At 37.3% G+C, this 27,848-nt stretch overlaps 2 protein-coding genes and 1 long non-coding RNA gene across 3 annotated transcripts; all 3 read right to left on the reverse strand.

Moving 5' to 3' along the window:
* Positions 1 to 4,460: 4,460 nt before the first annotated feature.
* LOC147935188 (uncharacterized) lies at positions 4,461 to 5,664 on the reverse strand. The gene is made up of 2 exons (XR_015570421.1): positions 4,990 to 5,664; positions 4,461 to 4,891 (listed from the first exon to the last, which is right to left on the reverse strand). It is a non-coding gene; the product is annotated as an uncharacterized LOC147935188 (long non-coding RNA).
* Positions 5,665 to 13,659: 7,995 nt separating this feature from the next.
* LOC147935189 (uncharacterized) lies at positions 13,660 to 16,504 on the reverse strand. The gene is made up of 4 exons (XM_087472898.1): positions 16,326 to 16,504; positions 16,097 to 16,194; positions 15,806 to 15,870; positions 13,660 to 14,814 (listed from the first exon to the last, which is right to left on the reverse strand). The coding sequence occupies exons 1-4, from the start codon at positions 16,502 to 16,504 to the stop codon at positions 13,660 to 13,662; spliced, it is 1,497 nt and encodes a 498-aa protein (XP_087329024.1).
* A 7,522-nt stretch (positions 16,505 to 24,026) lies between these two features.
* Positions 24,027 to 26,918, reverse strand: LOC104725463 (E3 ubiquitin-protein ligase WAV3). Its single transcript, XM_010444130.2, has 2 exons — positions 26,097 to 26,918; positions 24,027 to 26,005 (listed from the first exon to the last, which is right to left on the reverse strand). Exons 1-2 carry the CDS (start codon positions 26,451 to 26,453, stop codon positions 24,140 to 24,142), a joined length of 2,223 nt encoding a protein of 740 aa, XP_010442432.2. The 5' UTR covers positions 26,454 to 26,918; the 3' UTR covers positions 24,027 to 24,139.
* Between the last annotated feature and the right edge of the window lie 930 nt (positions 26,919 to 27,848).

A 27,848-nucleotide genomic window follows, 5' to 3' on the forward strand; every position in this document is an offset into this window, starting at 1 on the left:
AGCACTGCTGCTCCTGCAAAATCACTAGCATCACACATTACCTCAAATGGTAAATCTCAACATGGTGGCTGAACAATAGGGGCACTCACAAGCTCTTGCTTAATCCTCTCAAAGGCTATGCGGCATTCATCAGTGAATTCAAACTTGACATCCTTACACAACAAAGCAGAAATTGGCCTAGCTATTTTGTTGAAATCCTTAATGAAACGCCTATAGAACCCTGCATGCCCAAGAAAGCTCCTCACTGCCTTCACATTCTCTGGTAATTGAAGCCTTGTCATCACCTCTATTTTAGCGCGTTCAACCTCTATGTCAGCTTCTAAAACCTTGTGGACAAGTACTATGTCATCTCTAACCATAAAATGACATTTCTCCCAATTAAGTACTAAATGCTTTTCTTCACACCTTGCTAGTACCTTACAGAGATTATCCAAACAGCTCTTGAATGAAGACCCATAAACTGAAAAATCATCCATGAATACCTCCATATAATCTTCAATCATATCAGTGAAGATAGACATCATGCATCTCTAAAATGTTGCAGGAGCATTACAGAGACCAAAGGGCATTCTACGGTAAGAAAGGTACCACAGGGACAATTGAAGGTCGTCTTCTCTTGATCATCAGGGTGACTCGGAATCTGAAAAAAACCCTGAATAACCATCCAAAAAGCAGTAGTATGGATGATTGGCTAACCTCTCAAGCATCTGATCAATGAAAGGAAGCAGAAAGTGATCTTTACGGGTTGCAGCATTCAGCTTCCTGTAGTCTATACACATCCGATGGCCAATAATTGTCCTTGTCGGGATTAGCTCATTCCTATCATTCTTCACCACTGTGACTCCACCTTTCTTAGGAACAACATGTACCGGACTAACCCAATTGCTATTAGATATCAGATAGATGATCCCAGCATTCAGCAACTTTATGATCTCTTTCTTAACAACATCTTGCAAATTTGGATTTAGCCTCCTCTGATGCTCAATAGATGTCTTAGCTCCCTCCTCAAGATGAATCCTATGCATACACAAGTCTGGATAAATTCCTGCAATATCATCAAGAGAATAGCCAAGAACTTTGCGCAACTTGCTTAGCAGTAAAGTGAGCTCTGCATTGTTTAAGGAAGCATTAACAATAACAGGATAAGAAGAGTTTTCACCCAAGAATGCATACCTTAAACCTGCAGGAAGTGGATTGAGATCAAGCTTTGGAGCTTTCTCAAAACTCCAATCTGAAAAAAATTTAGCTTTTGAAGAAGTACTAACCAATTTATCTTGTGCAACCAACTTCTTCACTTGTTCATTAGCATCAAGTAGTTTGACATACCCAGCAATAATGTCATCTAGATGCTCAACCTCTAGTGGATCCTCATGATGTAGCTCCTTGAATATCTCTTCAGCAAGATTAGACAATGTGTCCACATAGAATGTCTGACCATCAATGGTTGGCCTCTTGACCAGCTTGTCCATGTCAAAGCGCATTTTTAGATCACCAACATTAAGACCAATTTGCCCCTTCTTGACATCAATTATAGCTCCAGCAGTGGCTAAGAATGATCTTCCTAGGATAAGATGGTCTTTAGGTTCTTCTTCATACTTCAATACCACAAAATCAGTAGGTATCAAGCATTCTCCAATCTTAATTGGAACATCTTCAAGAACACCATCATGAATACGAACTGATCGATCAGCAAGGATAAGAGTGATCTTGGTAGGCTTGAAGTCTGTCATTCCCAGGCTGAGTCCTACTGATCTTAGCATCAAGTTGACACTAGAACCAGGATCAAACAAAGATCTGGAAAATCTGTCAGTGAAGGTACAATCAAGGACAAAGCTACCTGGATAAGGAAGCTTTTCTGGGATCTTGTTCTGGATTATAGCACTGACTTGAGCTGATATCATCATGACTCTCTACTCAGCATTCAAATCCTTGGTTACCATCCTATTGACATATCTCCTAAGCATTGGAGATGTCCTAACAACATCAATCAAAGGTAGCTCAACAATAAGCTTATCCATCATGGCCTTGCATTTAGCATCATCTAGCTCTTGTTTGGACTTCCTTGGATTCTTGGGAAATGGAACCTTGAGTTTGTAGACTCTTTCAGCAATTGGAGTAGAAGATTCGGTGATTTCACCTTCGATATCGTGAAGGGTGTCGACCTCCACCCAGGTGGTGTCGATCGACACCATCGACTGGTGTTTTTTCTGAAGCTTTGGGTGACATGGGTGTTGATCGATGCTCTTCAGTGTCGGTCGACACTGGCTCAACCAAGAGGAGGAGGGGACTGGTATGAAGAATTTCCATAAGTCCTCGTGAAGTTGCTCCCTTGTTGTTGCTTCTGATAGTCAGGCTTAGGAGTGTAGCCGGAAGAGTTTCCTTGGAAGTTACTACGCTAACTGTTTCCGCTGTAAGGCCTGTTACCTTTTTGATTTCCAAATCGCTGACCTTGATTCCCATAGACAAAGTTGACATCCTCTTCTTCCTGGTTTCCTTGTTCAGGCTCTGGCTCATATGTCTCAACTTTAGAAGCAGAGTGAACTGATTTCTTACCCACAAGAAGATTGTACATTGAATCCAGCTTAACATTAACAGAAGCTAGCTGGTTTGCATCATATCCTCCATGTAATCTCTTTCTTTCAGCATCAGCTCTCTTAGTGCTATTGCTGGAAGCCAAATTCTCAATCGAACTTTTAGCCTCTTATGGAAATCTTGTTTTGAAATTCTCATGACTTGCAGCATCCAAAGCTAATTGATACTTCCAGTCACATCCTCTGAAGAAGATACTTAGTAGTTGTACCCTTGAGAAACCATGGTGTTAACAGTCCCTCTGATAAGCTTTGAATCTCACCCAGGCTGCATTGAAAGCTTCATCTGGTCTTTGCTTGAAAGAGGACAGCTTGACTCTCAGCTCATCAGACATTGCATCATCATAGAAGTAATTGAGGAAAGACACCTTGATGTCTAGCCAATTCTTCAATGATCCGGGTTGCAACTGCTTGAACCATTGAGATGCCTCTCCTGCAAGTAAGTATGGAAAGAGCTTGCAGTATATGTAATCTTCAGTCACCCCGTTAGCCTTGATACTAGTCAAAATATCCTCAAAGTGCTCAATGTGGTCCAAAGGCTTCTCATTGGGCAGGTTTGAGAAAGGTCTCTGCCCAACTAGTTGGAAGTAAGCACGCTTCAGCTCAAAGTCACTCCTCTGGAATGGAGGAGGAACAATAGCAGAGCGGTTCTCATACATCAGATCAGCCCTATTGTAGTCTGCAATGGTTCAGATCAAGTCCTGGTTTTGCTCTTGTCTTTGAACTGGATTGTTAACGTGGTTGGCAGCTCCACGTATGTCTGCTGGAGCAAAGTGTCAATCGACACCTTCTTGGCGTCGGTTGACACCTTCGACCTGCTCATCAACGACAACAACTTCGGCAATCACATTGCCTTCTGCATCAATCTTTTGGCTATGCTCATTGCGCAAGTGGCCCTCTTGATCCCTCAAAGCACCAGCCTCATCAGGTCTCAGAATGATTGTGTTAACCATCTTCAAAGATTTGGCTGCTTTTCGGTTCTCACGCTCAAGTTTTCCCAACTCTTGGTTTGAAAGCTTCACAGTAGGACCAGTCTTATTATTCCGAGTGTGAGGCCTTGGAGGCATAAACCTGAAACACACAAGAGAAGAGAAGCAAAAGCGTGTAAGTTGCAAATAAAAAAAAAAATAGACGAAATTTAAAACTCAAATCTAATGGTAGATCAAAAGAGTCTCCGGCAACGGCGCCAAAATTTGATAAGCTCAAATTAAACCCTAGAACTACTCTCTCATATTAAGAGATCAATGTAGTACTTAGGGGTCGAATTCCACAAGGACTCTAGATTACACAATAAATTATAGAGTTTTATGATTACGCTAAACAGAATAATTTGTAATAAAATTAGAACAATGCAAAATATTAAATAAAAGCTGTGAAAATTCAATGGATTAAAAAGCTAGGTCTAGAGAATTTCTCAGGAAATTACAGAATATTAAATCAACAAATTAATAGAGTTCAAGCAATTAAAAATCAGATCTAGAACTCTAAATTATTTTTTAAAATAAATCAGTTCTTACTGCAAATATTATCTAAATTTAAAACCAAAAAATCCAAATCTCTTTGTAAAATTCAAGGTTAAAAATCAGATTTAAAAACAAGTTTAGATTGTTCACAAAATTACTAAATCAAATCTCTTTGTAAAAAGTAATTTTGCTCATCAATGGTTTAATCAGGAAAATCAATTATATTCTCATATCAATTTATTTTCCTAGGTTATTAATTCTAGGTGATCAATCAAGAATTAATATGAAGAACAACCAGAGATGAAGATTATAAAAGATAATGAACCCTAAGAAATCAGATCTAATAAAACCATTAAAAACTCTCTGAAAGACCCTGAACCTAACAAGCAAACTACTCAGACATATTCAATGAAGAACAAAACATATTTCTGAATAATATGTAATAGATATCAAAAAGTAAGAAGAGAGTTTAGGAATCTTCTCTCTACAGATGATCTTCTCTAATCAGATCTGTTTCTCCCAAAAGCTCTCAATATCTCTCAAAAAGCTAAAGCTGCTAGAATAAAACTTAAGGGTTACTTAGACCTAAAAACACTATATATATGCCCTAATACACATCAGGGACTAGTCTTGCAATTATGGAAAACTTCGGGAAACTTTGTAAAACATCCAAAACTTGGCTTCGTGTGTCGGCTTGCACCGGTGTCGACCGACACCTAAGGTGGCGTCGATCGACACCATCTCTCTAAACCAATTCCAAATTGATTTCCTTCGGTTAAAAGCTCTAAAATGATCCAAATTGTTCCACTTCGCTCCATCCATGCCAAAATCCTAGAAAACCTGTAAAATACCCAAAAACATCCTACAAAACAAATCAAAAGACTCAAAAGCACACTTATATCATGGTTAAAAACCGTAAAAACCATGATATATCATACCTCAAGGAAGGTGAATGGTACCTCAAAGACTTCTTCAAAATTGTTGTCACTCCAAAGTCGAATCCATACATAGTTCACCCCTTTCATCTCCTTTATATTCCTAAAACAACAATGGATCCTATCACTACAAAATCGAGGAGTCAGTTCTTTGAATTTACTTCAGCAAATCGTGAATGCTACAAAAGCTGATAAAAAAGGGGTTGTTGGTATGTTTTATTTGTTTAGGTTAAATAAATTTGATATATTCACTGTTCAGTAATAAGTTTTATACATATCCATTATACAGATGCATGTGGACTTCTGATGAGTGTATCTCCAATTGCAAAGATCCATTATATTGACAACAATCGTGGATGTGAATCTGAAGCAAATATGATCTTGTTCAAACTAAAAGATACCAAGTAAGTTACTAAAACGTTTTTTTATTCTTCTTAAATTGGTTTTATATAATCAGTAATATTCTAACCGTTTAAGAAGTTCATTGTTTGCTTTAAGTTGACTGTAATTGCAGATGTTATAAGCCCATCTTTCTATACAATCGTTGTGAACATGAAAAGAACATATTTATTGTATGAAGAAGTCTACAGAATTTTGTAATTTATGTGAAGGAAATCAAAATCGAACTTATCTTGCTTTGGTTTTGGATGATTATACTTTTATAACATAAGGAAATACCTGAAATTGAATGATTAAGGTGTGAGATAATCTTATAACAAAAAAAAAATCAAATTACAGGCCATAAAATTAGAATTAAAGGTCAGAGGGTCATATATGTATCTTCGTTATTCTCTTGAAGAGAATAATACAGTGAATTGAATCTATCGATATTACCCTCTGGACAAAAAGAAAATAATAACTTCGAACTAAGCCTCCTTACGAATTGAAATTAATTGAGAGGAAAGATTTTGAATTCAGTTTATATGTTTGTAAGTATCAAATAATCAAATTATTTTAAAAAGCGAATTCCGAGAGTTTTAAATCAAAAATTTACCAACCGAAAGGATCCGCGATTGAAACCAACCAACTCATTTAGTTTATTGCAAAACATCCGATTGAAATCTTCGAAATAGATTAATAAGCATAAGATTAGAGAAATCGAGAAGGAGAGAATTATAGGGTTCCAATCGTAATCTCCTGTTGAACAGAAGTTGATAAAAAAGTGAAGGAAGAAGATTAAAAAACCCAGATAGACCCGCGAATAAGGAAAACAAAAGTCAATTGTCTTTTGCTATTTTAGTTGGGCCTTTTCTATTCTATTTTTTTGTCCAAATGGGTATTATATTTTTAAGATTTTCAAAATAATTGTCTGAATATACAATATTACAAATGATTTAGAAAATATCCCAAATATATTTCCAAATCAAATACAGAAACAAACCTTCACACTATATAATGAGAAACACCAAACAATTTACTGTATGAAAAAAAAAAAATATATATATATATATACAAGCTAAGTAAAAGGTTTTAATTATATGAAAAATAATAAACTTTGAAAGTTATAATTATACTCATACTATAACTAAAATTACTTGTATTTCTAAAATAGATATTAAATAATTGCAAACTAAAAATTTACTTAGTAATAAACATAAAAGATTAAAACTTAAAAATTATAAAACATTTGACCCTGAGGTGTACCGCGGGTTAGAACCTAGTAAACCTGGCTTTATATTCTTAACTTAACTAATCATATTATTAAAAATATATATGTCGGTCACACCCCGGTTTCGGATACTTGCGGAGAGGTTTAAAAGAATTGATTTGACCACCTATGTCACCAAAGTGCAATTATCTTTTCGGTCAATGGTCTTGAGAAAACTTCAGAGTTAAGCGTGTTTGAGCTGGAGTAATCTCAAGATGGGTGACCTTCCGGGAAGTGACTGTCGGAACTGTGCGAGTGAGGACAAAACACAGGGAAAGATCATGTGGTGATTTGTAGGGACGGTAACAAGTCTTTAAAGCCTCCCGGACGTAGCAAACCGGCCATCGGATATGGATGAGCTCACGGGCCTAGTAAAAGGACATTAAGCCCATTAAGAAATGTAGGCCCATGGACTGGGATTAGACATGGGCTCCACTGAGAGGTGGCGGTCGGGGAGTTACAAGTGGTATCAGAGCCGAACCTAGACGAGTGTGGAGTTGAGTGAGCTCACACCATCGGGGGTGACAGTCTTGGTGCGCAAAAAGAACGTTGCGATCTGTTAGTGGTGGTGAAATTGTGACACCCTGGTTTCAGATACTTGCGGAGAGGTTTAAAAGAATTGATTTGGCCACCTATGTCACCAAAGTGCACTTATCTTTTCGGTCAATGGTCTTGAGAGAATTCTAGAGTTAAGCGTGCTTGAGCTGGATTAATCTCAGAATGGGTGATCTTCCGGGAAGTGACTGCCGGAACTGTACGAGTGAGGACAAAATATAGGGAAATATCATATGGTGATTTGTAGAGATGGTAACAAGTCTTTAAAGCCTACCAGACGTAGCAAACCAGTCGTTGGATATGGATGGGCTCACGGGCCTAGTGAAAGTACGTGAGAGCCATTAAGAAAGGTGGGCCAATTGAATGGGATTAGACATGGGGCATACTGAGAGGTTGCGGTCGGAGAGTTATAATATCCAATTCTAAAGTAAAATCACCTTTGTATTAAACCCAATATTTATAAAATTAAAAAACAAACGAATTAAAAATACTATATCCCTATATTAGTAAAAGAGAAGTACAACTTCTCCTTTGGACGAAAATGATCCTGACGCCAACGACCAGAAACAACTAAATAAAGATTAAATGTGACATTATATCCTATTGGGTTGGTTTGATTTTTAAAATAACCCGAAATTTTGCAATCGGATCTTTTAGTTAGGTGAAATGCGCAGATCCATTTGTTACCCGATATAGATGAATTCGGATCATGTGTTGTTATTCGGATTTGGAGTCGATATACTCGGATCCAAAAAGATTCCAAAATCTGCAAAACAATTTACTCAAAAAATATTAGAAATTTTTGTCCAAAAAAACATTTAAAGAAATCAAAACCAAAACAGTATTCCTAACTTTTGGCTGAGAGCATTTATCGCAAATCATTCATACCTATTATGTAATTCGAGAAAACTAACCATATTAAATTGATTTAAACCGAAAATATATTAATATAAACATTTAAGGAAATCAAATCCAAATCAGTATCCGTGTGATAATTAGCGATTCAATTTGAGCTGAGAGACATCAAGATTTTAGGAAGTCAATAATAACTTTTTACAGTATCTTCATATATTGAATTTAATGATAATTTGTATATTCCTATATTGTTCAAAGAGAATATTATGGAAAAAAATCTTTATGAATATTTAAACTAAAAATCTTTAAATTTTTGCATATATTACTAATTAATAAGAAAATTCAAAAAATATATATATATGAGCCTTAAAAATCTATAAAAACGGAATGGTATTAATGTATTGCCTAAAACGTCGTTAACAACCTTTACTGTTTTGTATCTGCTGACTGATATAAATAAGTACTACTCGTATTATTCTTGATTCACAAACCAAACCACCTATTACTTCGATATGAAAAAAAAAATCCTTAGGTTACTAACTTTTTTATCATGAAAACTTTTATGAATGTAACAGATTATACAATACTTTGTGTTATTTTTGTTTTTGTGTTATATGAAATTTCACGTTTTATGATTTGTGAGGGTATTAAACATTTGATGTGTTTTGCAGGTAATCTTAAACTAGTCAAGTAAACCAATTGTAAGTCTATAGAAATATAATATAGATGAGCTCTTCTTTTTTTTTTTCTATTATTCAGGTTTTCAAGACCAACAAGTTGACCAAAAAGGCCAACGAATCCTAAATCCGAAATGTCCCAAAATTTAGACCCATACCCAATATTTTATACAAGCACCATTTTTAATATAGTCCAATTTTATTTACTTACAAGTTATAAAACATTTATAAAAAACACAATTAAAATATATAAACTAAAATTCTGTTTATAAACTACCAGTAAATTGGGAAAATACAGTATATGTCTCTGTCGACTATCATATTAGTAAATAGAAATGTAAAAAATATTATTCATCTACTTTTCAACAACCACATCTTAAATAACTTATTATTTAGTTCTATTTATATCTCGTCTCATTATATATTTTTTTGGTTGAACACCGGATGACCTAAGTCTCCCAGAATTTTATTAATTAATTAAAAGAAACTACAAATGGACTTTTTTAGAGCGTGAAAGTCCCAAGAGATCATCTCTGAACAAAGGTGCAACAACATCTGGAACAACAATAAATGTATGCAAACCTAAAGGTAACAAGAACGCATAGGTAGCTAATCCATCAACAAGACAATTAGCCTCCCTATAAACATGTGAAATCCGGACCATCCAGTCCCTTGAGAGAAAGCCATGGCACATCCGCACCAGCAAGGACAGCGAGTGATAATCACTTATCTCTGCCATCAAAAAACTTGCCACCATTTCAGAATCAACCTCCAATGCTATTCCAGTTGCTTTATGTTCCCAAGCCAAGCATAAACCATAATAAACACTCCTGATCAACGTCTGATATTCAGTGCAAACCCTCCCTGTCACTCGCCTGACTGATTACGTAGAACCCCTCCTGCAGTAGCCAAACCTGGGTTACCATGTGAAGCTCCATCAATATTAACTTGGGTTACCCGACCTGAATTGATTCTATTTGCTCCACAGTTTTTATTCGTTATGGCCACATCCTGAGCTAGATCCTTGAGAAAATGAACACGATCACGACACTTCCACATTTCACCAAAGACATTACCACAACGCCACTTCCAACCCCACCAAACTGACATCACAAAGATAGTAGACCATGGAGAGGCTCGTACAGAAAACCCATCTCCCAAATTATCATAAATCCATTCCAGTAGGGACTGAGTAAAAAAACACACTTCTCCTCCGTGCAGGGATCAGTCTTAACCACACACCTGACATAGCTGGACAGTCCCTCAGAACATGCAGTATTGACTCCTCCCCACCCTTACACACCATGCAAACATTTGAATCACACAAGTGCTTGTACTGTCTCTCAACATTTACCATGAGAGCCTGATGTCCGACTAACAAGAGAAATAGACGAACCCGTTCTGGGACCACTGCTCCCCATATACACCGAAAAAACAGCGGACATATTTGGTCTAGAACCCTTCGTCTGGGTGACCATCTGATTAGCAGAACTAACCGTGAATCGGCCATCTGAAGTCATCCCCCATGAAAGTCTATTTGTCGCTCCGGTAAAACGGTCCAACGCCACAGCCATTAACTCCAGACATTTATCCTCAGGCAAATATGATGCAATCTAAGCCATATCCCATTCTACTCCATCAAACCATAAATTGTGTGCCAACGTTACCTCACAATCCAGTGGAGGAGCACCCAACACACAACTAGAAAGTATATCCATCGACACCCATCTATCCTGCGAAAATCGTATAGTTCTTCCATCGCCAATAACCCAACTTTGACCAGGATAAACAACCTCACGCAAACAAACACCCACACTTCTCCATGTCGAAGACCAGTTACTCTTCACGCCAACCCACATTGTATCATGAATGGAACCAACTTTGTACTTACTTCTTATCACGCGAGCCCATAGCTTGTCCTCCTCATTGATCAAACGCCAACCAACCTTTGCTATAAGCACTTTGTTCATATCCTTCGCATTTCGAATACCTAACCCCCCCCCCCACCTCTTCACACTTAGGTTGATAGACTTTATCCCATGCAATAAGGTGTTGTTTGCGTTTCTCTGGCGTGTTACCCCACATAAAAGACTTTGAAACTTTGTCTAACTTAGCAAGAATTGACTGAGGTAAAATGATGGTAGACATCGAATGAACTTGTATCGAAGATAACACAGCTTTCATCAACGTCAGTCTTCCTGCAAAACTGAGAACTCGACACTTCCAGCCGGATAGACGAGATGAAACTCTCTCCAAAATATGCCCAAAAGTCTCTTTATTAATGCGTTTGTGTAAGACAAGCATCCCTAAATACTTTCCCAAATTTGTAGTAGACTTGATCCCACTCTCTGCGCTGATAGAATGTCCCAACTCTCTAGAGACATTAGCAGAGAAGAAAATTTTTGACTTCTCCAAACTTACCTTTTGACCCAAGGTTGTACAGAACTTCTCCAACACCCCCCCCCATATCACTCGTATTTGTGCTACTAATGCTTCAGAAAAAAGAATCAGGTCATCCGCGAAACAAATATGAGAGATTTGTGGTCCACCACGAGACAAAGTTATCGGTTTCCACCTCTTATCAATGGCAGCATGATCAATCATATGACATAGTCTTTCCATGCATAAAACAAACAAATAGAGTGACAGTGGATCACCTTGTTGAAGCCCTCTCTGAGGAGTAAAGGAGTCAGTTCTCTCTTTGTTCCATAATAAACTCATAGCAGGACCCGAGACGCACTACAATATCCAACCAACCCAAATATCTGAAAAACTCACAGCTCGCAGAGTATCAGCCAAAAAGTCCCATCTGATTCTGTCATAAGTTTTCTCAAGATCAAGCTTGAGCAACATCCACCTTTTACGACCCTATTTACGTTGCATGGAATGCACATCCTCCTGTACCACCACAATATTATCATTACTTAAACGACCTAGAATAAAGCTAGCTTGGGCTGGTCCTGTAAGTTTAGGCATCAAACTCTTAAGTCGTTCGACCATAGTTTTCGTAATAGTCTTAAACAAGACATTACATAAACTGATTGGTCTAAATTGGTTGATCCGCTCCGGTTTCACTACTTTAGCAATCAGCATAAGCAAGGCGTCATTCGTGACAGGTGGTAGAACCCCAGACTCGAAAAAACTCCAACACAAACAGTACCATTGAGGTCCCTACAATATCCCATCACTGTTGATAGAACACCGGTTGATAACCATCTGGACCTGGTGATTTGAAACTACCCATACTCCTCACTGCCTTTTCAATCTCCACCCCCTTAAACGGTTTACTCAAGAGCTCACAATCCTCATGAGAGAGATTCATAAATCCTTCCCTTGGCAGCATATTCACCACTGCATCGACATCGTTCATAGAATATAGTCGTGTATAATACTCAAGGGCCAATGTCTCCAACTCCTTTGAATTCGTTACCCATCTACCAGAGTCATCCTTCAGCCTTTCAATTTGATTTCTTCGTCTTCGAATAATTGTGGAAGTGTGAAAAAAACTGGTATTTCTATCTCCTTGCACACCATTTCTCCCTTGACTTCTGAAACAAGAGTACCTCCTCCTGTTCAAGAACAACATCAAACTCGTTTAGTAGTTCCTCCTCCTTAGCCAAAAGAGCATCAGCCTGAGTGATCTCCAGAAAATCCTGAACAGCTTTGATCTCACTCACTAACTGTTCTTTATGCCGTTGAACATCTCCAAACACCTCTCTGTTCCATTGTCTCAAAACTTTCCGCAGTGCCAACAGAGCTTCAGGCGTCTTTAAAGTCCCTTGCCAAGATGTAGCCACTAATTCCTTGAAGTCGGGATGTTGCAGCCACGCTGCTTCAAATCTAAATGATCGCCGTCGAGGATTACTACTCAATTCCGGGGACAACTGCAGATATAAAGGTGCGTGATCCGACGAGAGAAAAGGTAGATGTCTAACTGTGACTTCATGCCATTTCAATCTAGCATGAGCACAGCACAAGATATGATCCAATTTCTGAGCAATAAAGTTAGCTTAAACTCTTCCTCGTTTCCATGTGAACTTATTCCCATGAAAACCCAAATTAATGAGAGAGAGATCATTAATCCACTCTCCAAATGCCAGAAAATCTGCTAATAACCTACCATTTCCACCAGTTCGTTCATCTATTCTAACAATCGTGTTAAAATCACCACTGATAATCATCGGACCAGGAATAGCTTCGACCACCTCCTTTAATTTTGCCCATAACCCACTCCTTCGATTAACAATAGGAGCTGCGTAAACAACAATCAGGTTTAAAACCTCCATGTCATTCATAACTTTTACCTGAATGAACTGCTCAAAGGATTCCACAACCTCCACCTTCCCAATATCCGACTTCCACAGTAACCACAAACCTCCACTCTATCCCACTGCGTCCACTCGATGTGAGTTTTCGAAACCTAACTTCTGACAATTTGTATCTGCTCGACTTCCCCCTGCGTGTGTCTCAAATAGCGCCAACAGATCCGCAGAGTTACGTTTCAAAATATATCTCACTGATCTTAAAAAAGCGGGTTTATTTGCCCCCTCGACAATTTCATAACAAGCAATTCATCATAAACTCTTGGATCTTAACCAGAACCGTCGGGGCAAACTGTTAAGCGACATGTTGCATCGTCTCCATCACTGACGATTCGCTAACCATCACCACTTCTTTCGACACCGAAATCTCTCCCATCTCCGAAGATAAATTACCACTATCATCAAAGGAACTTGGCACGTGATTCATCGACCGTTGACTTGCCAAACCCTCATTCTCACTAGATCCTCCGGCATGACCCAGGTTCGCTTTCTCCACTCTGAGACGTTTTCCATTGACAGACATCTCGAAGTTCTCTCGTATGGGTCCAAAAATCAACCCGCGAGTGGGCCGACTGCTTGTGGATTTATTGGGCTTGGACCCATTAACACCTCCACGCTATTTTAATTCGGGCCTTTTCTCCTGGGCCTCAAAACGTGGTAAAGCCTTTTTTGTCAGCAGAGCCTCATCACCTAGACTAGCAGTAACTTGGGAAGTACTCTTTCTTTGTTCACCTGAAGTTAATGCACCCACGTTTCCCTTATTCGACTTCGGAAAATTCACATTTACCCTCATTTCCGTGGATGAAATATCCTCATTAATACTACCAAATCGATTAGATACTGGGATATTTGCCGCATCAGTATTACTTAATTGTACCCGATTTTGCTTTCCCGAATTAAGAGCAGCTCTGGCAGTCGAGGTTGTCACCGTACTCCCCAACGTTCCCATTCTCCGGGCTGACCTGCGAACTGGGATGAACCCATCCTCTGTAGGAGCATCACCTCGTGAGCACCTCTCGTCCACTACATTTTTGTTGTCTATGTTAACCTCCTTTCCTAACACTACCTTGGGACACGCGTGTACCAGATGCCCATACACACCGCATCCCGAATAAATGTTCGAGAGCGCCTCATATGACACAAAATAGTGTTCCCCGTTAATCATAATAGTTCCTTTAAGTGGCTTTTGCAAGTTTACTTCCACACAAATCCTTGCAAACCTAGCCCTCTCAAAGTGTAATGTGTTCAAATCCACCTTGATCGGCTTCCCCAGTCCTCTAGCAATCCTCATCAATATGGACTGATGATAAAAACTTATCCGAATGTTAGACAACTTTATCAACACCGGAGTTGTCACAATCTCGTCCCAAATTGGATCAAACTCCGGTGACCATGCTTGCACCATCAGATAACTCCCAAACACCCTCCATGGACCACCGGTTAATGCAGCCATGTACTCATCCTCAGCCTCAAAGCGAACCATAAAAAACTGACGCGGTAGATCCATAACAAACATCGCACCTCGAGGCTTCCATAACTCACGTAGTTTCCTACTTAACACCGGTAGCGACACATGCCTGCCCAACACCTTCACAATCATGCAGTTCTTCCAAAAACCATGCATCGCATCCAGAATCTCCCATCCAATATTAACCATCGGTTCCCCATCCTCTCCACCAGGAAACTCCAACCGCATCCTATCTCCCAAAAAATCATCATCCATGATCTCTTCCGAGATCGGTCTCCTGCCTCCACAACTCCCTGTTACCTTCTGAACCCACACGCGAGACCCATCTGGCAGGTCTCCTCGAGGTCAATCTCGTGCCCCCACATCCACCATAGTAGCATCGTGTTCAGTTGGACCTGAAACCCTAGAGTCGCCAAGCGCAGCCGTTATGAATGTTATATCTCGTCTCATTATATACCTCACTCTCTTTTGTTCCTTTTAATTGTATAAAATATGTATTCCCCCAATATAAGATTGCTCTGTTTTAATCTATTTTTGACACCATTAGAAGATAAAAGGAACAACGACAATCTAATAAACAGAGACTAGAACATCTTACATATTGTTACTCGCTCCAACAACACTAGAATATTCCATAGCGCGGGTCCGATCCAGTTATTATCTTAATTCTCAAGTTAACCAAGTTAATTGGAATATTCTTAACCTCTAAATGTTATGTTCAACTTTCACCGGACCAGTTAAATAATGTCTATGATTTATATTGTTAGTTTACTAAACCGAGACCGAGTAACCTGCAACCACCACCATTCCATTTTCGTCGTTTTTATCGCTTCTAAATGAAGTCATACTAAACTTGTAACACCCATCCCGTCTTATCGGCCAAGACAAGGTGTTATTCAAATGGTCCCGCCAAAATGCTTCTTTCAAAAAATAAAATTCTTCAATCATAAAACTTGTCCCACGTCTCATAAAGCTTTTAACCTGAGGGAAAAGATAAAACGGTGAACACAATGACGACATTCTAATCACATTCAACAATCAGTCTGTAGCATAGAATCAGACTCCACATTCTTGACATACATCCAACAAGCATAACTGTTTCACATAATACTCTACCTAGCATATATAATCCTAATATTATATCAACCATATTTAAACACCACATTCTCATCATTACACACATCCATCATCAATATCGCTAAACTGAAATCCCATCGGCTTAGCATGACACGAAACAAATCTCATGTTCGTCCAATCGCCAAGTACGAAACAGTTCTCATGTTCGTCCAATTACCAGGCACAAACCAATCTCAGGTTTGGCCATCTCGAGACACGATACAAATCTCATGTTCGTGCGCCCTTCACATAATCTCATTTCATATCATCATTCAACAATTATCATGTTACACATCAACTAATTCTACCTTGCATCATATCATCATACCATCTCATCATACATTATGATCATACATCTAATCATCATATCATCATAGCATGCAATATCAAAAAATAGACATAACCAATCATGTAGTTTCCAAGCCTAGACAAGCAATTCATAAAGTAACCATTGTGTTTCCGCGATTACCATCCTCACCTTTACCACTTAAATGTTGAAACTCATTTCTCCTTTCCCATGTCAGACCCAATATTAAAGAACGCTCATACACGCTGAGCTCCATCCAACTTCAGTTTGCCAACCAAACATTACAATGTCACCATTTATTCCATACAAATATGTCTCGGAAACACACGTATAAAACCAAAACTAACCGTTAAAATCACGATCCCACCATTGAATCTGTAGACAGTAGTACCTTGAAGCTCCCCACCAAATCTCAGCTCGATCAGGCAAGTTTTGGACTACCAATCGCTGTTCCAAGGAGACACCCTCGAATCCGATTTCTAGGGTTGCAGGTTCAGATTGTTTCAGATATTTCTTGCGCAGGAAGCAACCCGCATAACTTTTTGAATATAACTCCGATCTGACTTCCATCCTACGAGCTCATGGCTTGATGGTGATCACGCCGGTGTTTTTTTATTACCAAACCGATGTCACCTCCGACGTCGGCAAGCCTCCACAGATGCCTCCTCCAAACTCTTTTCCTTCTCTTCTTTCTCTTTCTTATTATTTTTCTTTTCTCCATCTTTGATCTACTCCAACTTTTCTCTTCCACCACCACCGTGGCTTGCCACAGTCACAGTAGTGACTAACAGATTTACCACCTCCACGACATCTCCTTCCTCTCTTCTCCTCACGGCTACCTCTCTTCCCCTCCCTCCTCTGGCGGCGATGTTAGGGCTCAACACAAAGTCTCTCTCTCCCTCCTTCCTCGGCGATACCAGTGTTTTTCAGACACAATCACAGAAACCCTTTTCGTTTTCTACTTTAAAGGACATTGGACCTTAATGGGCTGAAGCTTACTAAGAAAATTGACCCAAATCTCAATTGCAAAAATTGGGGATGTTACAAAACTGCTTAGCACGCATATCAAATTGTACTACCCGAGACTCTCCCTAGTCTTCTTTGGTTTCACCACAAAACCAAAGAAGACTTCTTTTCTGTCTGCTTACAGTTTCCCAACTCACCTCTTCCTTAATTCCTGGCTCCTGGATTGAAGAAGTTTACCTTGTTAAAAAGCCCCTCTTTCTGTGCTGCTCATACACCGTTGTTCATCGTTACGGTTGGTTCAGAAACTTAAGCACTCAGACAATACTATCTACGTCCACCGTCATGTTGGTCCAAAACATGGGTACTTGGTCAAGGCGTTGATTCCCCTTGAAAAGCGTCCTAGCAGTCAAGTTTGGGGAAAGTTTGAGTGGTCTAACGTTGTCTACTTGTGCTTACGGTTCACAATTCATACGCTTTCTTGCGTTCTAATGTGATCACTTTTAGATATCTTATTATAATATGTAGTTTACCATAAAGTATTATGCTGTAGTTTAAACTTAATTAAGTTTTTATTTATTTTTGGTTGAAAATTTATAATTACAATGAATTAACTGACGACATAGAGGGATTCTGTTTGTTGGAAAAATAGAAGAAGAGAAAGAATAACCAAACAATTTTAGAGATTTTGTCAAGAAAACATAATCTGGAAAAGGTTTTCTTGTTTATTATTACTGACCATAAAGACTCTATATATACACAAAGATATATCTTTAAACGATAAATATAAATCTTCTTAAATATATCCAATCAAATCACATATTAAGTGATTAAGATTTCTCTTTGATTCTCAAGCTAAGAGATATGATTTGGTAAAATGATATCTTACAATATCCTAACAGATTTCTCAAATAAGTATCTTAATACGTTCTTTAACATCTCCTAGATAGAGAGCATTGTGAAACTGTCACTAACATCTCCATGACGTTACGAACGTTTTTTTATGGGCAATTTTAATAAAATGATAGAAAATTTAAAATTGTGTTGTTGACACGTGTGTTTACGTGTCAACTAGAAAATGAAGCAGTTTTTTGTTGTTAAAGAGAGATGGACTTAGTACAGACTTGAACTAAATTAAAACCCCATTTGTTTGTTTTTTTTTAGCAAAACGTTTGCTTTTTTTTTTGTTTAGTTAGATATGTTGGAGATTGACTGTTTGCTCAATCCATAACTGCATGAAAAATACAGGAAGAAGGAGGAGGAGACATGAAGTTACTAGAAAGAAGAGAAGACGTTTTCATACAACGAGGGAAAATAAGAGTAAAGTATGACAAAAGATTATGTGGAATTAAGGCCATTGAACCATGAACATTATTAAGGCCCAAACTGTTAATGGGTCTCAGATATATTACGAAACAACTAGTAAACCTAGGTCATTTTTTGGTATTAGTATGAATGTGTTGTAATGGTAAAAACAAGATAAGGGAAGTTGTGAAATAGTAAGTTTTAAGCGGTTAAAACTTTTTTTTCAGTACAAATCAACATGGTGTTAGAGCTATGTCGATCTTGGAGTTTGTAGAGTCGAGTCTCATGCACACAAAAAAACAACAGGCACAAGCCGAGTTAGATAAGCTCAGTAAGAAACAAGAAGCTAAAACTTAAGGTAATTTTGAATCTTTTACTTGTAGTAAGTAGAAATGCAGAATCTTCAAGTGGTTCCAGTTTGTGATGGGAAAAATTATAGTTTATATGGGTCATGAAGATGATGGCCTTACTAAAATCTAAAAGATTGTGGAAGATTGTAACAAAAGGAGTTCTTGAGTCACCTAAACTGTCCACACCTGGACCAGATGAGAAAAAGAGATTAGGGGAATGGGAAGAACTTGAAATGAAAGACCAAACAGTCTTACAACTATTGTTTAGTGTTGTTACTGAGGAGACCTGTAGTACTTACTTCTCTGTGGTTGAAACCTCAAGAGATGCATGGGACGTGTTGAAGCTGAGATTTCAAGCAGATACAAAAGGGTCCATGATAATGCTGCAGAGACTAAGAGCTAACTTTTACAACCTGAAACAAGATGAGAGAGAGACAATTGTAGAGTTCACAAAAAAAGTAGTTGAGCTGGGAAATGAAATGAGAACTCATGGGGAAGAGTTACCAGAGAGTATTGTTGTCTCAAAGATATTTTGCTCCTTGCAAGAGAGGTTTGACTCATATGTGGGAGTCATAGAGTAGACAAAGGACCTTGCAATCATAACAGTGGTTGAGGTAGTCAATGCCTTACAAGGTTAAGAGAAATGATTGGATGATAGGAACAGTGGAAATACAGAAGGAGCATTTGCAGCAAGATTTCAAAGGTTCCACCGCACTCAAAACATGCAAGGAGTAACCAGATTTGAGTCATCTCAACAGAAATGGTGCAATGGATGCTAGAGGAAGAACCATAGTGATGAGGAATGCTACTATAGGAACAAGACTGCTAACTCTCAACTGAACACTCAATTCGGACCAAGAGGAGGTTGTTTTATATGTGGAAAACCATGACACTATGCTAGAGGTTGCAGGCGCAAGCATAACCAAACTCAGATGCAAGCTCAAGCTGAACCACAAATGCAAATCCAAACGAATATACAAGACCAAGAACAAGACAACCAAGAAGAAGGGTTGTTTACATCAATTCATGACCAAATCACAAGTAATAAAAATGTCTGGTTGATTGACAATGGAGCTATGTGTCACATGACCAGAGAAGAAAGTTGGTTCTCACAGTTAAACAAAGGCAATAGGACAAGAGTGAGTTTATGCACTGGTGAAGCTATTCAAGCCAAGGGAAAGGGTACGGTCACAGTGAAGACTGAAACATGAAAAAAAGGCAATAAGGAATATCCTCTTTGTGCCTAGCTTGACGCAAAACTATCTAAGTGTTCCACAGCTAATGACCAATGGCTATGGGATTATGTTTAATGGATCAAGATGCACAATCACTAATCTAGAAGGGAAGAAGTTATTCCAAGCACCCATGACAGATGAATGCTAGTCAATTGAGTTCCAAAATGGAGAGACATCACCTGAGAAGAAGCTAGAAACTAGACTTGGAAGTTATGGTGAAGTCCATGAGAATGATGAATATGAAAATCTGTAAGAAAATAAAGAAAGAAATATGTTACGTTGTGTGATTGAAGAAGTAACAAATCACAAAGTGATCCATGATATCCAAGAAGGAGAATCAAGTCGTGAGAAGCAAATGAACCAGCCCTATTTGTTGATGGTAGAAGATGTGGGAGATAAGGTCATAAATTAAAAAGACTTAACAAGTGAGAATCAGGAAATGATAGCTGATGAGATTAATTCTAAGGATCAAGAAGCTGAGGATCTCAAGGCACTGTGCGAAGAGGAAATCAATCAGATGAAGAACAACTCACCGAGTATGGAGGAAAGGATAGAAAGATATGATGTTTGCATCCAAACAAAAAATAAGCATGAAAGGTTGCAAGCAGCCCTGGAAAATGTTAGATATGTTGTGAAATTAGATTTTGCAAAAGTTAAACATAGACGTAAACAAGTCAAGAATGAAATGATGAGGGAAATAAACACATATGAAAATGTGGCAATCTTATTAAGAATTGGACTAAGAATTGAAAATGTGAAAATGTAAAAACACATATGAAAATGTGGCAATCTTCTCAATCTTATTAAGAATTGAAAATGTGGCAATCTTAGGTCACTAAAACCATTGGATTTTTGCTAAGATCTGATCAAATCTGGAACAAGTCGGGAACGATGACGAAGTCAATCAAAGCTGCAATAAAGACGGGGGAAACACAGATGTGATGTTGTTGATGGTGTCAAAATCAAGGCCGTCAATTTCAAGACTGAACCATCCAAGCTTTCATAGGGCGTGGCGAACACCCCAAGGTTATTCCCATCTAGAAACTTATATTTTGAACAAGAATTTTGTGATTTTTGTGTGTTTGGGATTGAGGCATCTTTTGCTCTGTTTCTAAGCAGATGAGATCACTTCAGAGGAGGATTCGTCCCTGTGACATAATCATCAATATTGGGAAAGGTACTCGTATTCCCAAATGTCCAATCTACGGAGAAATGTCTACTTTATCTCTTCGATGTTTTTTTTTTTCAAAATCTATATTAACATTTTTAAAATAGATTTTATGTTCTATCCTTATAGTTATGTTTATTAAAACTTTTATTTGTAATGATAGACCATCTCCAACCATGGATCCAAATTTAGAAGTTCTGTGTATTTTTAGAATTAAAAAAAAAACACAAAACTAAAATTTTGGTTCCAAAACCGTAGGGTTGGTTCCAAAATCTCTACATTTAGAACCAACTCTCTTTTTGTTGGACATTTTGATTTAATCTTAATATTTTTGAGTTTAGAAAAGTTGATTTATTGAATAGAATGAAGCTATTGGATTGTCTTCATCACTACAAGAAAATATTTATATTGCAAGATATTAAGTTATCGCAAAAGATCAATATTTTGTTGCAAACAATGGAATTACTATAAAAGCTCGACAAATCTTATAATGTTGCTAATTAGGCGTTGCAAATTCATAATTGTCGCATAGATGTGGCGGTTTTAGCAATAAATCAATTCCTTGTTAATTTGTTGTATCAATGATACAATAATTTTGCAGCAAACTTGTTGTTGAATTACAACGTGTATTTGCAATTCTAAATTATAGTAAATCATTGCTACTTCAAATTTATACCCTTGCCGAATTACAACATGTATTTCGCAAAATATCCTTGTTGCAAATTTGATGGGACAATAAAAAGAAAAATTATTGCAAAAAAATTGTCGCATATGCTCTTATATGAACAATTTAGCTACAATTTTGTTTTCCACATATGTTATTTAACTACAACATATATTAATATTGAATTTGATTATTAAATAAATATTACAAGAAAAGAGGAATATATTAACCAACTAAATATTATAATATCTACCGGTTATAACAATAAATATTTACAAGCATAACAATACATAAGTGATTTTAAGCGAGTATATGGAACGAATTGTTGTAATAACAAAGTGATCTTAAGTGAGTATATCGAACGAATAGTTGTAATGAGTAAATGTAACTTTCTAATAAAATAATTATAAATATAAAATAAATTTAATCTTTAGTGAAAATGTATCAAGGAAAATTATAGTAAAAATACACAACTTTTAAAAATAAAATACATATTCTACAAAGATTTAAGATAAATTGACACAACTCTAAATTATATATTTACAATTGTATTAAATATTTCTATATTATAATCATTTTTTAAATCTTTAGTTAGATTATAGAATAACATTGGTATTAGATATTAATATTCAAATGATTTTGATTCAACAAAACAGAAAATATGTTTCAACAAAAGAGACAATATATATAGAGTTTAAAAGATATGAATACTGAATAGACACAACTATTAAAACATAAAGTAGTGATAAAAAAATATGAATAAAATATGGTGGAAAGACACAACTTTACAATGCATCGATGCAACTGTATAAACTATTTTTCAAAAATTTACAACATGTTCTTTTATAAAAAGATACGACAAAAAATTACAGTTGTTGATAGTATTTATTTAGATTGTTATTATTGTATAAATTAACTATAAAATGAAAGAGATGTATTGTACATGCTAAGTAAAAAGAAGTTCAAAACATTCAAATGTCAAAAGCAATTAGGAAAAACAACAATATTCCCGTATATATATCTAAGGAAACCAGATTTTTTTTTTTTTTTTTATGTTTATAAGTGTTAACCATAATGACAAATGACAATGATGATGAACAATGTTATTAATAACATAATAACATAATAATAATAACAACCAACAACTGCAATAAAAGAAAGGAATTATTTGTTCATAATTTTAAAGTCATCATTCATCCACCAGCTTCAATTATGATCTAGTCCCTAACTTCAACTCTCTTAATCGGTCAAATCCTAATTCACATTTCATTATTATCTTATCATTTATATATGATATATGTGTTCAACACGTTGCTTCGATTTGGAATGTAACTTTTGGTAGCACTATTGAATCGAAGTTACGAGATCATAATAAATAAGAACACACACAAACTACACAAATTTGTTTCAGTAATGCGCAGAGACACAGTGATTTGTTTCTTTATTTTTTATTTTTTTCATAAATTCAAAAAGAATTGGTCAAAACAACCCACACAAATTTCTTATATTTCGGATTAAAACCTTTTTTTTTTTGTGTGCACCCTTTCGGATTAAAACTTAAGCATGTTTAGTAAGAACATAAATGTAATCTGAAAGCTAAGGATGAAACAAACAATAAATTAATAGTCGGTTTTATAAGCTATGTTGGTTTACAAAAATGGTAATTTAAAAAAAAAATCTTAAAATGATAATGAATATAGTTACAGTAGTTATTAATTAATATTTATGTTTTTATTAATTCAATTTTCAGAAAAGGAAAAAAATATATATATATTTCAAAAAAATACTGTACTTGTTTTAAGTTTTTAATATAGTACATTTTTATTACTATTAACGATAAATTCTTATCTTTAAAACTTATAATTGATTATTATTTGTTTAGAGTTCTAGAAATTTAGTAATCACAAAATAATGTATGATGTATTTATAATCAGTTGTTGATATGTTTTCATATTGAAGGGTTGTAAGACTCATCAAAAATTTGAAATCCTTTTGAAAGGTCCAAACAGAAAAAAAAAAAATCTGTGTATACTTCCTGTGATTTTATAACTTGAACATGTGATTCATATAATGTCAAAAGGTTCTCTAGTAAAAACTTGTAAACGAAAAGTAAAAAAACATTTAAACTTAAATATAAAAGTAAGTAGTTCTCCTAAAAATATCACAAAGATCGTTTTTTTCAAATATTTTCTTTCAACTTCACAAAAGGAAAACATTATTGCTTTTCTCTACAGTTTTAAGAATCCACATAACACACATGTGAAATAGAGTTTACTACAAAAGTACAAATTAGTGATTGTTAGAAAATCGCGTAAACTCAAAATGCCAAACAAAACGATTAAATCTTAAGGCCAAACACTTCCCAGTTCCCATAGACTCATTTGGTTAAATTTTATACGTGTAACAATTAAAAAGTAATCTGCCGCCTGCTATTATGACACTCTTGAGTCTCTCTGACTAATACACATTTTTCCTCTGTATTGTCAATTATTTATTGTAAACAAAAAATTAATAACGTTTTTAAAATCTAGCGTTTTCGAAGCCGTGCAAGTCGCTCTTCTTCATCATAGCCAACTTAGCCAGCTTCTCAGCCGCTCTCCACGCTGATGCTGGAGTCAACGGCTCACCATTTTCATCCATCAGCATCATCGTCGTATTCGTCTCTCTCTCGCTCCCTCTCCGCCGTTGAATATGTTGCTGCTGGTGCTGGCTTTGATACTCCATTAGTTGTTGTCCTCTCCACTGGACTTCTACAAGCTCTGCCTCCACGACTTTTATGTACTCCGCGGCCTCCGCGGTTCCTGACTGGCCTAGTAACGCACGCGCTGACGTCAACAAGTGGTGTGCGCTTGTGCATTCCCCATACTCTACGAGCCTACGTGACTCGGCAACAGCCCGAGTTGCGATGAAGAGGCTTCTAAGCCGTTCGATTCTAGGAGAAGATGATGATCGAACGGCTTGGGGAACGCGTAGAGACTGGTCCCGTCCATACACAACTTCTTGTGTCGATGGGTCCTTGTAAAGACCTCTAACTGACAAAACTTGGTTGGCCCTAGTGGCTGTTGACGGGACCCTAAGCTCTATTAGAAGCTCTCTCTCTTCGCCTGCGTAGAGGTCCCCAAGCCGGACTGACCCGGAACCAGAACTCACCAACGTAGGCCGCCCATTACATAGATAAACGGCTGAGATTTCACATGGTCCAGAACCTGATCCAACTCGAATTTGGATCCTGAGATCTTGAACCACTACACTAAGTAATCCTCCTATGCATTTTGCAAAAGCCTCCTCTGCAGGGGCATTGCTACACCCACCACTCTCTCCGAAGCCATGCTCCGTAACAGGGATCTCAATGTGGGCAAAACGTGTTGATCCCACATGGGTTACTGTGGACCGTTGATTTGTGTGGACTTTACTCGACTGACCCTGACCGTCCGATAAAAGTACGATGCTCGCTACTGGGTTTCTCTCCCTACGATCCTCAAGAACTCTCGACGCCTTTTTCAAAGCGTCGCTTGTATTAGGAACTTGACCACAAAGCAACCCATCAACCACGGCTCCCGCTGAGCGTTTGCCGTGCTCCGTCATTCTCTTCAGCGGGAGAAGTCTCTTAGGAGCAGTCGTGACAATGGCAACGATTGAGAGCCGATCAGCAGAGCCAAGAGAGGCTATCACAAGCCTCATTGCTCGTTTGACCATCTGAAGTTTTGCATCGTTCATTGTTCCACCTACGTCAACAACAACCACAAGATCCACAGGCGCACGTTGAGACGGATCTAAAAGCCTACGTCCTACCCCGCCTCTGGTAGCTAAAGGGGGCGGTGCCTTCACCGTTAGAGCCACTGCACGAGTCTCGTAACCACACCCAACAGAGACAACGGCAGCTTCAGGTAACAAACTCACCTGCACGTTTCCAAAATCTCGACCACTAGCTGGAATCTCATGAGTTTTGACGGCAAAAGAAGGGTTTGGATCCACAACAAATCCCTTGAACTGAGCCACATCATCTTCCTCTTCCCCTCCACAATTCTCATCAGCTTCAGGTATAGGAACAAACCTCGGCGAAAGCAAAGGCTCATCATCGTCGTAAAATCTCGAATAGTCACTTTGCCTTGGCCTCGGTTTCGCTCTAGGAGAAGACGCCACGACAACGCGCTTCTCCTGGATAACGGGAACAGAGTCGTCGAGGGGAGACTCATTTGCATTCTTATGAGGAGCAAGGAGAGAAGCATCTTTCCAAATAGAACTACAAACAGGACAAACAAGCTTGCCGTGTTTACGTACGTAGTCGGCAATACAAGGGAAATGAAATGCGTGTGAACACTCCGCCGTATACTTAGCCGTACCTTGCCCTGTTTTCACGCTGTTCAAACATATCCCACAACTACTCTGCAAACAAAACAAAATCAATAAAAATCATCAGAAAACATAACTTTAAATCTATCTAAGTTCTCTTTGTTGCTCTTAATATGTTTCTTACTCTGAATTTGAAGCTGTTGCGGAACAGAGAAAGCTTTAACGGCGACCTAGGCGATGAAGGGTTCGAGCTAGCGGCCAAAGACAATCTTGGACTCTTTGTAGCCGATCTTGGCGTCGGGACTTGTTCCGCTGTTGGAGTCTCAGCATCGTTGGTCCGACAACGTAGGCCAGGACTAGAACTCAGTCGGGGAGTCGAAGGATTACTTCCACCAGAGAGAAAAGCTAGCTTAACGCAGCTTCTTGGGCTAGGACTTGGGGTAAGATTATAGCCGGGGTGGTTCTTGTCAAGATCCGGCGCTGCTGCGTCGCTGTTTCTAGGAGCGGTGGTGCAAAATGCTCGTCGCCAACCAGTACCCATAGCCGTGGTATTAAAAATAAGAATCTTGGGTTGTGTGTTTTTTGTTTGTTTTTTTTTTCAAGATGGAGAGATTTACAAAACCAAGAAAAAGAAGAGGAAGAAGATAAAGATTGAAAGATTGTGGCAGAGAGAAGAAGACAAAGGAAACGGTGGTGACAGTTTCGGATTTGTTATGGTTAATGGTTTTGGTCTCTCTCTATTGTTGTTATTTTATCTATGCATCTCAGAATGGGGAGATCTGTAGAGTTTAATATAAAAATGGTTTTTTTTTTCTTTATTGTCCAGATTCCAAGTTTAGTCTCTCTCTCTCTTCTTCTTCATCTTCTTCTCCTACGATATATAAGCATAAAATATTTACACTGTAGCTGGATTGTGCATTTAATTTCTTGGGATTTCTTATTGATGGCGCGAATGTCGAAAAGTTAAGAAGAAAAGTTTTTTTTTTCTTCTAAAAAACTCTATTATGAGATATCTTAATTTATTAGTAGTTTATTTATGAAAAAGGAGGAATTTTATTTAATAATTGAAAGAAATGTGACAATTTAATATGACAAGAGGATATTTTGTCCAAGAAATATGAAATACGAAAGATTTATTTTTCGAATATTTGACGTTTTTCTATAGAACAAATAATTATTTTTCTGTTACATATTGTTTTCTTACGTAAACATCCAATGTAATGAACCTTTTATACTTGTTTTACGTGTATCATACCAGTTTTTGTATAGTACATGTCATTTTCTATGTCATGTTTCATATATATATCTAATCCAAATTTTTATCGTAATAAATGTTTGTTTATTGATATAAGGAGATACTAAATAAGTATATTTTTAGATGGTTATTTTAAAGAATACTAACATGTTACATTCTCACTTATATATTCTTGCTAGTATTTTCTATTTATAATTTTAGCAATTGTTATTAACCTAAATACTTCTTTATTTGTTAATTATTAAATTTTGATCGTTCCTTTTTACAACTTGTTTTTTCTTTGTTTCGGATCTCATATCTCTCATCAAATCTCATATACATGTATGTGTTTGTGTCATTCTTTTGTTAGAAAAATATAGGTATCATCCATCTCTAAACATTCAAAACCAAAATAATTTTTATTTAATCTGAGCTATAAAAAGTAATGTAATAATAGGTATTGTGACCACACTATGTAATGTCAAAAACCAAAATTAAAGACGGTACCGTGACTGTTTATCGAAATGATCCGTCCAAACGCATTTATCGTGCAAGCAAGCCTACGTCCAAAATCTTTTCAGTCGCATATCGTATACTGCATTTAAACCGTTCGAAGAACAAAGCACATGACTTGAGAGTTAAGAGAATTCAACAGCCCATATGAGAAAGAGATCACAACCAATTTCGGTATCCTAGGCTGAA

The sequence above is a fragment of the Camelina sativa genome, chromosome 11, assembly GCF_030686135.1.
Source record: "Camelina sativa cultivar CO46 ecotype springtype chromosome 11, ASM3068613v1".
Lineage (NCBI taxonomy): Eukaryota > Viridiplantae > Streptophyta > Magnoliopsida > Brassicales > Brassicaceae > Camelina > Camelina sativa.